We start from the raw sequence: 12,731 nt of genomic DNA, 5'->3' as shown, positions 1-12,731 counted from the left end.
AACTTTTATGTTATGTGAATTAATTTTTTTATTAAATAATCAAATTACTTATATTTTTATGATTAATTTAATTCTAGTTGTTCATGAAGAAGATTGATATACAACAATAATTTCAATTTTTTAAAGAGTTTACTTGGATTTGACCATTATTACATATATGACAATTTTTTTTTAATATGTTGATAGAATTTGGTTATGCGGTTACTCTATCTTCATGATCTTTGATCTTTTTTTTTTCGCAATATTACGATATGAAGCAAGAACATTTATTCAATGATGTTGCCAAAAAAGTTGGAACGACGAGGGTTTTGCTATGATGTTTATTCTTACTAGTTGATAGAAAATATTTTATTATGTTATAGAGTAAAATGTACTTCTTCTTGGGCTACAATTGCTTTAACAGTTCACTTTAAGTTCACTCCCAATATCCTCTCTCTTTTCCTCTACCTACCATGTTCTTGCTTTTTCATCCATGAACCTTCTTTATTTTATAAAGAAATGCAGTTAAACTGCAAATGGCTCATTGTCTTTTTTCTTCCAAAAGGAGTTAGCGTTTTTTTATTGATCTTTTATAAATATTTTTCCAATTCAATACTTCTAACACCAAACAAAAATATTCTGGGTTTCTCTTCTTCCATGAAATCTCTTTCTCAAACAGAGACCAGACAGTAGCATCTAATGTCGAAACTGTCTTCTTCTATGAGATTCCTGAAGTATAATAGAGCTGGCAAAGCAAGCAGTATCTAATTTGCTTTTGATCCCTTACTACTTTATGGCTGGGAGACCCAGTTTCAACTTTGATGAAGGAAGGTTGGAACTGGTTTGCAAAAGTAACAGTGTTTTATTTGTAGGAGCAATGTCAAGCCTTAAATTGAAGGAACTCAGTAACCTCTCATTTCCAAATCGTTTGTTTCAGCATCTCATACTTCCAATAGAGGGATTTTATGATCTTGTTGATACTCCCATATTCAACGTTCAGGTGATTCTCCTTTTTTCTTAATTTCTTTGGTTTGATACTTTTACTAGTTGAGATCATTTAAAAATTTTGTTGGTTTGATCTGATATAACCTTTGAGCATGCAATGCCCATCAATATTTCTATGCTCAATTGTACATACAGATTATTTAATGATATATGCAAGTGTTACTTATTGGCAGAGATTTGCTTCCCTAATACTTTCGTGCAAGCAAGTGTTAATTGCTCTTTGGAGATTAAAGAAGAGATAGGTGAATGTGAATGAAGAAGAAAGTGAAATTAGTTTAAAGATTGTCTTAAATAAGCAAAAGAATATTGTTTTACAGCTAAACAAATTAATCAAAAATAGGTGATGATTGAAATAAGAAATTTTTTCTATGAAATTGCATGCTTGAATGATCTTTTGATAATATTATAAACATAATGTTATAGTTTTTCTTCAGGTGTTGGGCCATGTGTACTTGCTCTAATTCTCTGGAACAATGCTAGGTTTGTTAGTTCGATAAATAAAGTTGCTATAACATCCTTTTATATGTTTATTTGGAAGGAAATTAATATCTACGCTAATAACTTATCCATGCCATATATATAGATATATCCAAATATTATAAATTTTTCTAGTATAATATTTGATTTCTCTAAAAGAAGAAACTATAAATAGTTTTTTCGCTGACTCAAATAATCATGACAATTTACATCTTTTAGCAGACTAACACCAAATGGCTTGGCGACTACACTTTTGGGATTTGGTGGTTTAAGAGTATCTCCAACAAAACGTCAAACGAGCGTATGGCGTCATTCGGTCGCTCCAGCGTAACGTCAAATCTTCAGTCATATACTTGCCGTTGAACAGTGTGACGCCAATATTGGCGTTGCACTGTTCACCCACGTCATTTTGCTCTCTCAACCGGAAAAATACGCAAAAGGGAGAATCCCGTGAAAAGATCGTTACCTTCGCAAAAACACATAAAATACAGTTTGATTGGAGCAGCACCACGGCATTTTGGAGTTATGCGGTATTTTGCCGTGAAAAATAGAGTTATCCGTTGGAAATGCCCTAAGAAAGTTAAACTCCACATGTCATTTAAATCTTTGATTTTCCATCAATTAATCACACACTTGGAGGAATGTTGATGCATATTTCAATGGAGGGCAAACCCTTCCAGGTTTGTTTATAAATTGCATTCTTAATTTAGTTTGCTTCTATATGTCCTTTGATGCTTGATCCTGATCAATACCTATCATTTTTGACTAAGGACTAGTGTGTTAATTTGTTCATCATATTTTTTTACTTATTTAAAGTTTCATGAATAAGATATAAGAAATAGACTTATTCATATTCATGATTTCATTATTTCAGATTCCAACTTGTTTTTCTAGCTACAAGCTAGAGGGGATGCTAATGAAGTATGAAAACAGAGATCCCAAAACTTGGTTGTTATAATGTAAAGGAATCGCCCTCATGATATGGGCCTTTTTTTTGGATTTTCGTGTACATTTTGTAAAGACATTTATTGTAATAGATTGATTATAAATACATATGAAGCTTGAAGTAGCCATTTTTTTTGGAAGGTGGAAAATCATGTAATTTTAGATTTATGAAATAAATTTTTTATTTAAATGAAAATAGCTTATGTAGGCTCTCATATGTGTGAGTTTCAGAAATTTGATTGAAGATTACTTATTTGCAATTGAAATATTATGAGTCATCATAATTAATTTATAATTGAATGTAATCTACATTGGAAAAAGCATTTATTGAGGCACATAATAGTGTCATTTTATTAAAATTATTTCATTAAATTAAAGTGTTAGGAAACCAAATATCTTAAGGCAATTTAAATGTGCCTTATTATTAAACATGTTCCATCAAATAAAAGAATTAGAAAAGTTAACCAATTATGTCACCTACTTTTTATCGTATTTATTCATAATTTCCATCAAATTAAGGTGTTAAAAAATCTTACCTATCAAGACACCTTATAGATGTCATTTATAGACTATTTCATCAAAGTCATATGCCATGAAAGTTTTGCATTTTATGGCACATAATAAAGATGCCCTTACTCCTATGCCAATGGCTACCTAAGTGACACCATTATTTGATGTCCCAATACATCATGTGCCCTAATAGATACATATTAGAGCACTTTAAGTTGCCCTAATAGCTATTATTTTTGTAGTGAATAGTGGAGTCATTTTAACTAGGACATGCCTATGGACAAATTAAATGATGGATATTACTGATTTGGGATTTAGTGTTTCTATAATAAAATATGCATAATTAGTGTTATTTACCCCAAAAGATAAACAAACACTCATATTATCAACTTGTGAAAATAAATAATTTATTTTCGTATTTAAAACGACATAGAGGATATAAAAGTCATTCCAGAGGAAAGTATTCACATATACATATCATTTAAAATACAAAACTAACCCAGGATTAGTTATAGTCGACGTCCAAAAGATTTCTTTTCTATCTTAGTGAATTAAGATATGGTTTATTTTATAGTGGGATCTTGAGTTCTTATAGTGATAAGCCCTTATAGTCAATTTACATCTCCAAAGGGGAAACTTAATTCGATTAAAGTGTATATTCTCATTTTGGATTTAAAACATGTGATAGTTGCCTTACATATTTTAAAAATATCAATCACTCATTTGAAAATATCTTTAAATTGTATAAAACATCCTTGAATTCTTTATACTTTTTTCTAAAAAAGGAATTCTAGGTGTGCAAATATCTTTGGGCTTATACTTATTTGGAATGTGCTACCAGCTAACAACCAAATACACAAGAAATCATCTTAGATGTAGTGTATCATATGATCAAATTTTCCGTACTGCCTCTTTCTTGAATGGGTTATCTTAAGAGATCGAATAAGTATATTAGACTCTGAATTATATTAGTGCTCAAGATGAGTAATTTTGACTTTACGCTCAATGACACTAACTAGATGACTCGCTAAAATCTCTATATTTTATCTTATTAATTAATTATCCTAACTAATTTTTTTTTTAACTCCAAAAATTTTTATAAACATTCGGCAGCATAACAACCGCATACTAAAGAAAAAGAGATAACATCCTCCGAGCACACGAGGGCCCCGCTATCTTGTCCCTATTGGGCCTAAGTGTTTTGGTTTAACGTATATTACAAAAATAAAATGTGTGCATGGATAGGTAATGGTGTTTGGGTATATGATACCCAGTACCTTATTGTTCTAGAACTAGCATACAAGTTCCTACAAAGTCCAAAACATATACATTGAGGAAATCCTAGAAAAAATTGCTACCTAATAATGCAAGCCACAACTCATATGATGTAATGCATGATATAATGTAATAAAGAAATGACTGATATATACAAATTCATTTATTAATTGATTTGAAATTATATAATAGACTTAGCTAGTATCTGTAGAAAAGAAAGGTGGTCATGCTCCACTACAATAAACTTGAGTTTTTAAGCCTTTCATATCTATATAAACAAATATATATGCTTAAGGTCTTCAAGCTCCAAGTCTTCTATGGATTTACAAAAGAAATTATCCTCCAAGGGAGAGGATACCATCTTTTGGAGCCCCATTTGAATGTATAAGTAGGTGTATTTGACTATTTTATAACTAAGGATGTTGTACAACATGATCTATATATAATATATAATTTACAGGGACTTGTACAAATACATCATTTTTAGATACTTACTTTGGCTCTTCCAGGAAATGAAAGTAATATAAAAGTATATAAAAGTGCAAAGTAGTTGTGCAATAATATAATGTTTCTAATGTAGCCCTTAAAAAGCCTAAGTGCACCAACAAAAATTAAAATGTGTGACATTCAGATTGCATAAAATAAATAAACAAACACAAGGTGCTCTCCAAGCAAAGTACCTGACAAGCAATTCAAACCACCGGCCTAGCCTAGGCTAAAGTTGGTTGTCCTAGCAAATTATCTAAGTGTGTGAAGGAGGCTATGTGACTTTGGTATATCCTATAAGAGTTTAATGTTTAATTTGCTTGCATTTGAAGTGTTTGTTCATTAAGGTCAAAAGGAAATTTTAATTGAAATTTAACTTGTAGGAATTTGAATTTTATTAATTAAATTGTGGTTAGAATTGATTCATTTAATTTTAAATAATTTATAAATTAATAACTCCAAGTGTCAGAGCTACTAACCTATAAATCCCAAAGCTTTATAATCAAAATGCAATTATCCCCCATATAAGATAGATAATTATATAAAGCCCTTTGATATGTTGTTGATTTATTAAGGGATAGAAGAATGGACCCTTTTAGTCCAATACACATACTCTCCAAGCGAAGCCAATCAAGATGTATAGGGTCAATAATTTATTAAGGGTTAATTAAAGGGCTGTAAATACAATACAACTATGTTTTCCATAATTGAATGCCAACATAGTGTATAAAACTTAGGCTATTTAATTTTGATATTAAATTAACTCAAAAATTCATGAAATTAATCAAATTGGTTATGGATAACTAATGGATCAATTCCTAAAAAATTTAAATTAATTTGATTTGTATTTTATTTTTATGAATTAATTTAATTAATATTTAATTAAGGGTTAATTATTTATTAATTAAATTTAATCAAGTTTGAATCTATTTTTTTTTAATGAATTGAAAATGTTAAATTTAATTTGTATTTTTAATGTATTTTATTTGAATTATAAGAATTTTTTTGGATGAATTAGATATTAATTAAGGGTTAAATTTGATTTAATTTTATTTTAAGATAAATTAATGTCAAATCATGGTATATTTAATTATTAAGATGTATATTGTCAATAAGTTCAAGGATTTGAAGTTCCATCCCTATTGGATGTATGCATAAATTCCTAAAATTATTCTTAGTTCACTTGACCTTATCCTTAATTATTGTCCTTAGGTGTCACTAAAGTTCAAGTAGGTTTGCAAACTCATTTGTCTAACCCTTTTTTGTATATAATAAAACCACAACAATTTGGTGTCCTAATGCTCTACAAATTGAATATAGTGAATTATCAAAGTTATAGATCACATAGTAGCCTATAGACTTGAAAATTTAAGTACATAAAGAACATACATCAAAATAGGGTAAGAAGTTCAGAGAGTATGGGGGACATCCTCAAAGACTTCCCCTCCTAATTTAAACTTAATATCATGCATATTCTAGGTGTCATATAGGAAAATCAATAGGCATTGAAGAGTCATTTACCTTTAAATCATGCATAATCATATCTTGGATTTATTTTTAAATCAAAGAGTCCATCATACTGATTCCATTAAAGCCTTGACATGCAAAAATTGGGCAAGAGATAAAATTACTATAAATATGTAAACATCTAGTTCAATATATGACTTAAGTTCTTGAAAATTCAAATGTGAGCCATTATGACATCAAATGACCCTAAGAAAATTACTGGGTGTGAAGAATATCTCCTAATTCAACCATTCAAAATTTGAGCATTATTGGACAAATATTTAGAGAGTTATAAGGAAAATTTATAAATTAATATAAACCAACTTACTCTTAATATTCATCATTTTGATCCAAAATTATTTTTAAAATGCAGTGCTTGAAAATACAAATCCATAGAGGTTATATACATAATTGGTTTAACTACAAAATTTATTAGAATTTTTGGAAGTTTTACTAAAATAGATTTTATTTTTAATATAGAATTAACTGGGCTAACGACGGGTTAATTAAGCAGACCTCTACAGGTGGCAAAAAATGAATAGGCCAATTAATAGATAAAAAATACATAGCATATACACATCTAATAGATAAAAAATCATATACATTTTTTTATATTGAATAGGGCCTCCTAGGGGTTTGGAAGTTATTAAGTTGAAAAAATAAATTTGAACACAAATACATAATAAATATTTTTAACATAGTGGATAGAGGGTTGATATGTTCAACTCCAACATCTCACTCTTTAATTTCTTTGATTAGACTCCTTTAAGTGGAGAGCTACGCTATGAGATCTCTTGACCTCTATTTAGCAATATAATAAGAAGGGTCATTTCATCTGCTGTGAATTGTATGACATGACCCTTATTATAAAATATTATCGTCGAATATCCCACATTCTTAGGAGCTCTTAGATCAGTGAAACATTCTGCTCAAGAGAAGTGAATTTCATAAATTTGTAAATGTTTAATCTCCTCAAAGTGTCCTCTACATCAGTGTTTATCATCTCCACAAAGGTGTTGCAGATTATTCAAAAAGTTAATACAGAGCATTGAAAAGTAAAAGGCCTAACATAGACCTGAAATAACACAGAAAAATAAGAATAAAATACGCAACAAATACACATAAAATATGTAGCATATACACATTATATGCGCATCAAATACACAACAAATATACATCAAATATACATTATATACGCAGCAAATATGTAGCAACTATACATTAGATACACAACAGATACGTTGTAAATACACAACAAAAGCCCTAAACCCTAAACAAGTAGAAAAAATGCAGTGAGTACGCAAAAAATAGATAGTAATATATAATAATCAAGCAACAACAAACATGCAGTTATAATGAAGTCAATCCTAAACCATTAAAAGAGTAAAAAATGAACAAGTCTAACACAAAAATTTGTTAACTACACAGTAAATATGCTGCAACTAAAAATGCAGTTCATTCACAATAAATACGTAGCTCTAACGTAATTATTATGTAGTTATCACACAGTTCTAAAGAGGTTTATACGCATTTTTGAAAATGACGGTTTCAAGGGCTTTGACTCAACTACCTTATAAAACTACAAGTAAATAACAGACTATTCTTTTTAGAGAATGAATCCATTGGTGCAGATGAAAAGTAATTAAATGTATGAGATGCAGAGAATAATGAGTGTCCAAGATGGGAGGAAAAAAAGTGAATGCTTTGAAAATTGAAATGTCTCTGCTAGATAGATCAGTTGGTAGGGAGAAATTATTGGGTAAGATTACCGGACACAGCTTACGTTTGATATTCACAGTATTGAGCAGTACTGAGCAATACTGAACCCGATACTGTAAAATACTGAATACCGAGCAATACTAAGCATCAGTATTACTTGATATTGCTCAGCACCGACCCAATAAATTCCCGTTTGTCGGACCCATTGAGCACAGAATAATTTGCTCCGATTCGCTTCTTCTTACGAGACGGGAAAAAAGATCCGGCCATTCCGCCTGCTTTCAGAGACGGGCGTCCGTTTCCTAGTTCCCTCTCCTAAACCTCGGCGTTGTTCGTTCAGTTAGCGGTTGCCGATGGAGGATCTGAAGTTTGCGCTAAAGGGACACGCAGATCTTGTTGGGGAATTTCTCGAGAGGGTCTCTGCTGAGATGCGTGGTGGATTCCGACCCGCCGTGGACAACTTCGTTGGGTTCTTCCACGCCATCGATTGGAACGTTCGTGCCTTTTTGTTTTCTTCATCTTGTTCTCCCATATTTGTTTTTTTGTTAACTTCTGTAGAGTTTAATTGTGAAACGAACACGAAACCAGTAAATGCTGGAAATACAGGAAAATAACAACAAATACCATATAATTAGGCAACTCATAACTTCTCTGAATTTATGGAGGATAATGGACAGGCAATTTAGAGGATGACTGCAACTCCATGTAGCTTTCGGGAGAAAGATAGTGTGATCTAGAGCTCATTTTCTTCTGCCTCTTTTCTTTCCCTAAGACCATTCGCAACCGAACGGTAAACAAGTGTATGCTGTCCACCAAACGATCCGAAATTGTCCGCCAATCTCCGGGAGTGAATAGTGTGAATTGGCTTATGGGATTTGTGGAAGAAGCGCGCGAAAGAGGAGAAAGACGGTTCCTTTGCAGCGAGATAAAGAAGCGCGCAAAAGAGGACAAGAAATGGAGTTCGATTGGAGATGAATTACTACATTTTAGAGTGAAAAATAGGTTTTTTCAGTTGAAGATGCCCTAATGCTGCACATGAAGATTCTATAAAGACTATGTTTCATTAAAACCTGTAATAACAACCGATAAGTTTAATTACCTAATAGTCACTAATTTACCTATTACATTTATTCTATAACATTACCAGCTCCCTTGACAATACCCTTGCCCTAAAGGTTGAGTATTGTGATGAGATTGGGTGAAGGTGCTGATTGTCAGCCCTCGCGAGCTTTGTCAACATCAACGCTGGATCTGGTGGGGTTGGATCTATCGATGATGTTGGAGATAAGGTTAGATTTGACAATAATCATAACATTGGGAATGACGTGGTCTGAGGAGGTCTGAAATCTCAATGACATTGGGAAAGTCTTGCTAGCTGGGGATTTGTGATTGAGGCGATGGTTTTGAGTCATTGTGGCTTGGAAGTGGTAGGATTGGGAGGATCTTGGGCCTATGTGACTCAAATGGGATAGAGACGACTCGGCGAGGATTTGATGAAACATTAATTTCATGCTTCAAGATGAGGAAAATGGCTACAAAAGGCTTGGGATTCCCATACACGGAGTCAGAGCTGGGGCAGTAGATGTGGATTCATGAGAAAAAAGTGTGTCGAGGCTAGGTGGAGGGGAATGAGTCAATACCCTTGCCCTAAAGGTTGAGTATTGTGACGAGATTGGGTGAAGGTGCTGATTGTCAGCCCTCGCGAGCTTTGTCAACATCAACGCTGGATCTGGTGGGGTTGGATCTATAGATGATGTTGGAGATAAGGTTAGATTTGACAATAATCATAACATTGGGAATGAACATGGGTTGATGAGGTCTTAAATCTCAATGACATTGGGAAAGTCTTGCTAGCTGGGGATTTGTGATTGAGGCGATGGTGTTGAGTCATTGTGGCTTGGAAGTGGTAGGATTGTGAGGATCCAGGGCCTATCTGACTAAAATAGGATAGAGACGGCTCAGCGGGGATCTGATGAAACATTAATTTCATGCTTCAAGATGAGGAAAATGGCTACAAAATGCTTGGGATTCCCATAGACAGAGTCAGAGCTAGGGCAGTAGATGTGGATTCATGAGAAAAAAGTGTGTCGACGCTAGGTGGAGGGGAATGAGTCAAATTTGGAGTACAAGATGCAATCAAGGATTTATTTAGTGCATAAAAGGTGGGCTTGTGTTGCAATGATTGAAAGGTGGCAAATCTGAATGATGGAGGGAGATGTTGCACCTAACGAGTAGCTCAAGAAGATTATCATTTGATACAAATCCAAAATCAATAAATCTAAAAACTATGGAAAATAATGACAAATATAAGTTAACTTATCAATTTAAAACTTGCCTAAAACTTCAGGTATTGATGAGGCAGAAAGGAAATACCTTTAGGAGGATGCCCACAACTCCAAGAAGTTTTTTTAGGTTGGGGTTCGGGTGGGGGTGGAGGGGAATGAGCCAAAGATCATTGTCATCTATATCTTTGATCGCTCCAATACTCCTCATGAAGAGTATTCATAGACTTTCAAGAACTCATATGATTCATTAAAACTTCTAATAAAAACCTATAAGCCTAACTACTTGCCACCTAATAAGTTATGTATTAAATTTATTTCCTAACACATTTCCTTCTTCTAGATGGTACTCCAAAGATTTTTTGTCATATCTAATGCATAAAGTTTAAGTGGATTTCCCTTGGTAAACATTGATTAGGGTTTGTTTTTGTTGGCGTTCAAAGAAAATATGGAGTTGTTTCAACGAAAATGAGGTTTGTTGTAGATCTTATAACCGTGAGGGTCATTATGTACTTCTCTTAGCTATCATCTAGATAATCTTTTAGAAGTGTAACATTTTTCTGGGTAGATAAGGTTTCCCTTTAGTAAATGTGAGATTTGTGATCCTGAATGCAGGACATTGTGTACATGCTAAGGAGATATATAATTGGCAAATTCTATCTAATTGTTCTTGAGGTAGGGATGTAATTAACGTAGTGTTGAACAACCTTTCTTTTATGATGGTTTATTTTTTTATAACTATGTTTTTAGTCCAATTTATTGAGAGTTTGATTTTCTTCTCCTTGTTTATTTCTTGCTTGCAAATTTTGATTGCATCAACCATTTTTGGTGAATTTTAATTAGTCAATTTCACATGTAAAGGCTATAGTATTCTTTATTTTGTATTTCTTTCACGTTCTCCTATCTTTATAGTAAATGAAAAAAAAGAATATTGTCACATTTATTGATCTGTCTGTAGGCTTCAGAATGCAACATGAATTAAATTTGGTCAAAATCAATGTTTGTAAAGACCGCTGAACATAAAATTGCATGAAGTCAACTAAACTCTTTGATCATAACTAAAATCGATTAACGAATACCCGCTTCACGAAATAGACTTCATCAGTGCATTTGGAGCTTTGAAAATACCTATGAAAGAACTCTCGCATCATCACATAGCTGCCCAATGAAAACAACAGAAAACATATGCAACTTGTCACAAAATTATCCAATTATCATCCATTTTGTGAAATGGTTTGCACCAGTGCATTCACAATATTGAATTCATCAAAGGACGCGTGTAATTTGATCAATCATGAAGAAAAACAAAAGGCAATAAACATGACATTACAAAAATTTGATTTGAAGCATCTCAATCATAATCAAAACTACTCAACCAGTATTTATTTCATAAAATGGGCTGTGCCTATGCATTTGAAATATTAAAAATGCATAGGGTAGACACCCTTATTTCCTTATTCACCGCACAAAGACTAAATATAATATTTGTTTACTCATGAGATGACAACCCATAATTCAAGATGTGTGACGATGAAAAGTTTGTTATAAATTGGTTCATAAATTAAATTTACTATTATTATTATTATAAAAATCAAATTCTAATAACTAAATAAATGTATAAAAATTAGAATCATATCAAATCTTTCTCATATCTTTGAAATCATGTCAAAATTTTAGGAAGTTTGGATTTCATATGCTTTGGTCATGCAAGGGGCCCCATACCATCGCTTCTCATCTTATGAATACAAAATGAAAAATCAAAATCCTAACCTAAGTTGTTCTCTCGCTTGCTCGCTCATTAGATAGAACTTGCACTCTCTCCTTTGTCTCGCTTTCTACCTCATACACATCCCTGCCCATTCGTCAGTCTTTCATACCAACAGTTGTCTCAGGCAACTTTCCTCTCTTATTGATAACTGCTCGTTCTTGATAGCCAACGCATACTGCGTCTCCCTTTTAACAACCCAACCCTGCCTTCCTCATCTCAACAGAACTAGTTATGAGGACATCGAAGATGAACGGCTAGATCGTGTCTATTTATTTTCATGTATTTTATTTGTTATTTGTACTTTTTCATTTCTACCCTCACTTGAGGGCTTTGTTTTATGTTTGCCCTAGGGGCAATTATGTCTTTTATTTTCCCTCATGTATTTGGCTATTTAAGCCCTCCCCTTTCTCTTGGAAAGGGATGATGATTATTGATAATGAAAGGTTTTATGTTCTTGTTGATCTCTTAGTGAGTTCACGTGATCTCTTAGTGAGTTCATGAGTGGAGAAGCCCGAGGAGGGTAATTCGCAATACCCATCAATTTTTGGAAGAGTCTGAGGTTCCCGGTTCTTACGATCTCTGTGTGAGTTCGTTAGTTATCTCTATCTTTCTCGTATATTTTGGTTATCTCCTTTCTCCCCTCTTCATGCACATTCTTCTTCTCCTCCATTGACTACCGCGAGCCAAGTCAAGAGTGGAAGAAGCCGAAACCTCCACTAGCATCTCCACCCTAGCTCCACCCGTCGGCCACCTTGCCACCGGCCTCTCCCCTCGCCGCC

At 33.0% G+C, this 12,731-nt stretch overlaps 1 protein-coding gene across 1 annotated transcript in view; it reads left to right on the top strand.

The window, feature by feature from the left end:
* Positions 1-8,116: 8,116 nt before the first annotated feature.
* The window catches only part of LOC110101182 (transmembrane protein 18), a 27,702-nt gene continuing 23,087 nt past the window's right edge, over positions 8,117-12,731 (top strand). Inside the window, exon 1 of the mRNA XM_020828972.2 lies at positions 8,117-8,396. Within this exon, the coding sequence (XP_020684631.1) occupies positions 8,256-8,396 (141 nt within the window). The 5' untranslated portion in view covers positions 8,117-8,255. The remainder of the gene's footprint in view (positions 8,397-12,731) is intronic.

The sequence above is a fragment of the Dendrobium catenatum genome, unplaced genomic scaffold (genome assembly GCF_001605985.2).
Source record: "Dendrobium catenatum unplaced genomic scaffold, ASM160598v2 fragScaff_scaffold_883, whole genome shotgun sequence".
Lineage (NCBI taxonomy): Eukaryota > Viridiplantae > Streptophyta > Magnoliopsida > Asparagales > Orchidaceae > Dendrobium > Dendrobium catenatum.
The sequence above is the reverse complement of the archived record's forward strand: the minus strand, read 5'-3'. Positions and strand labels throughout refer to the sequence as shown.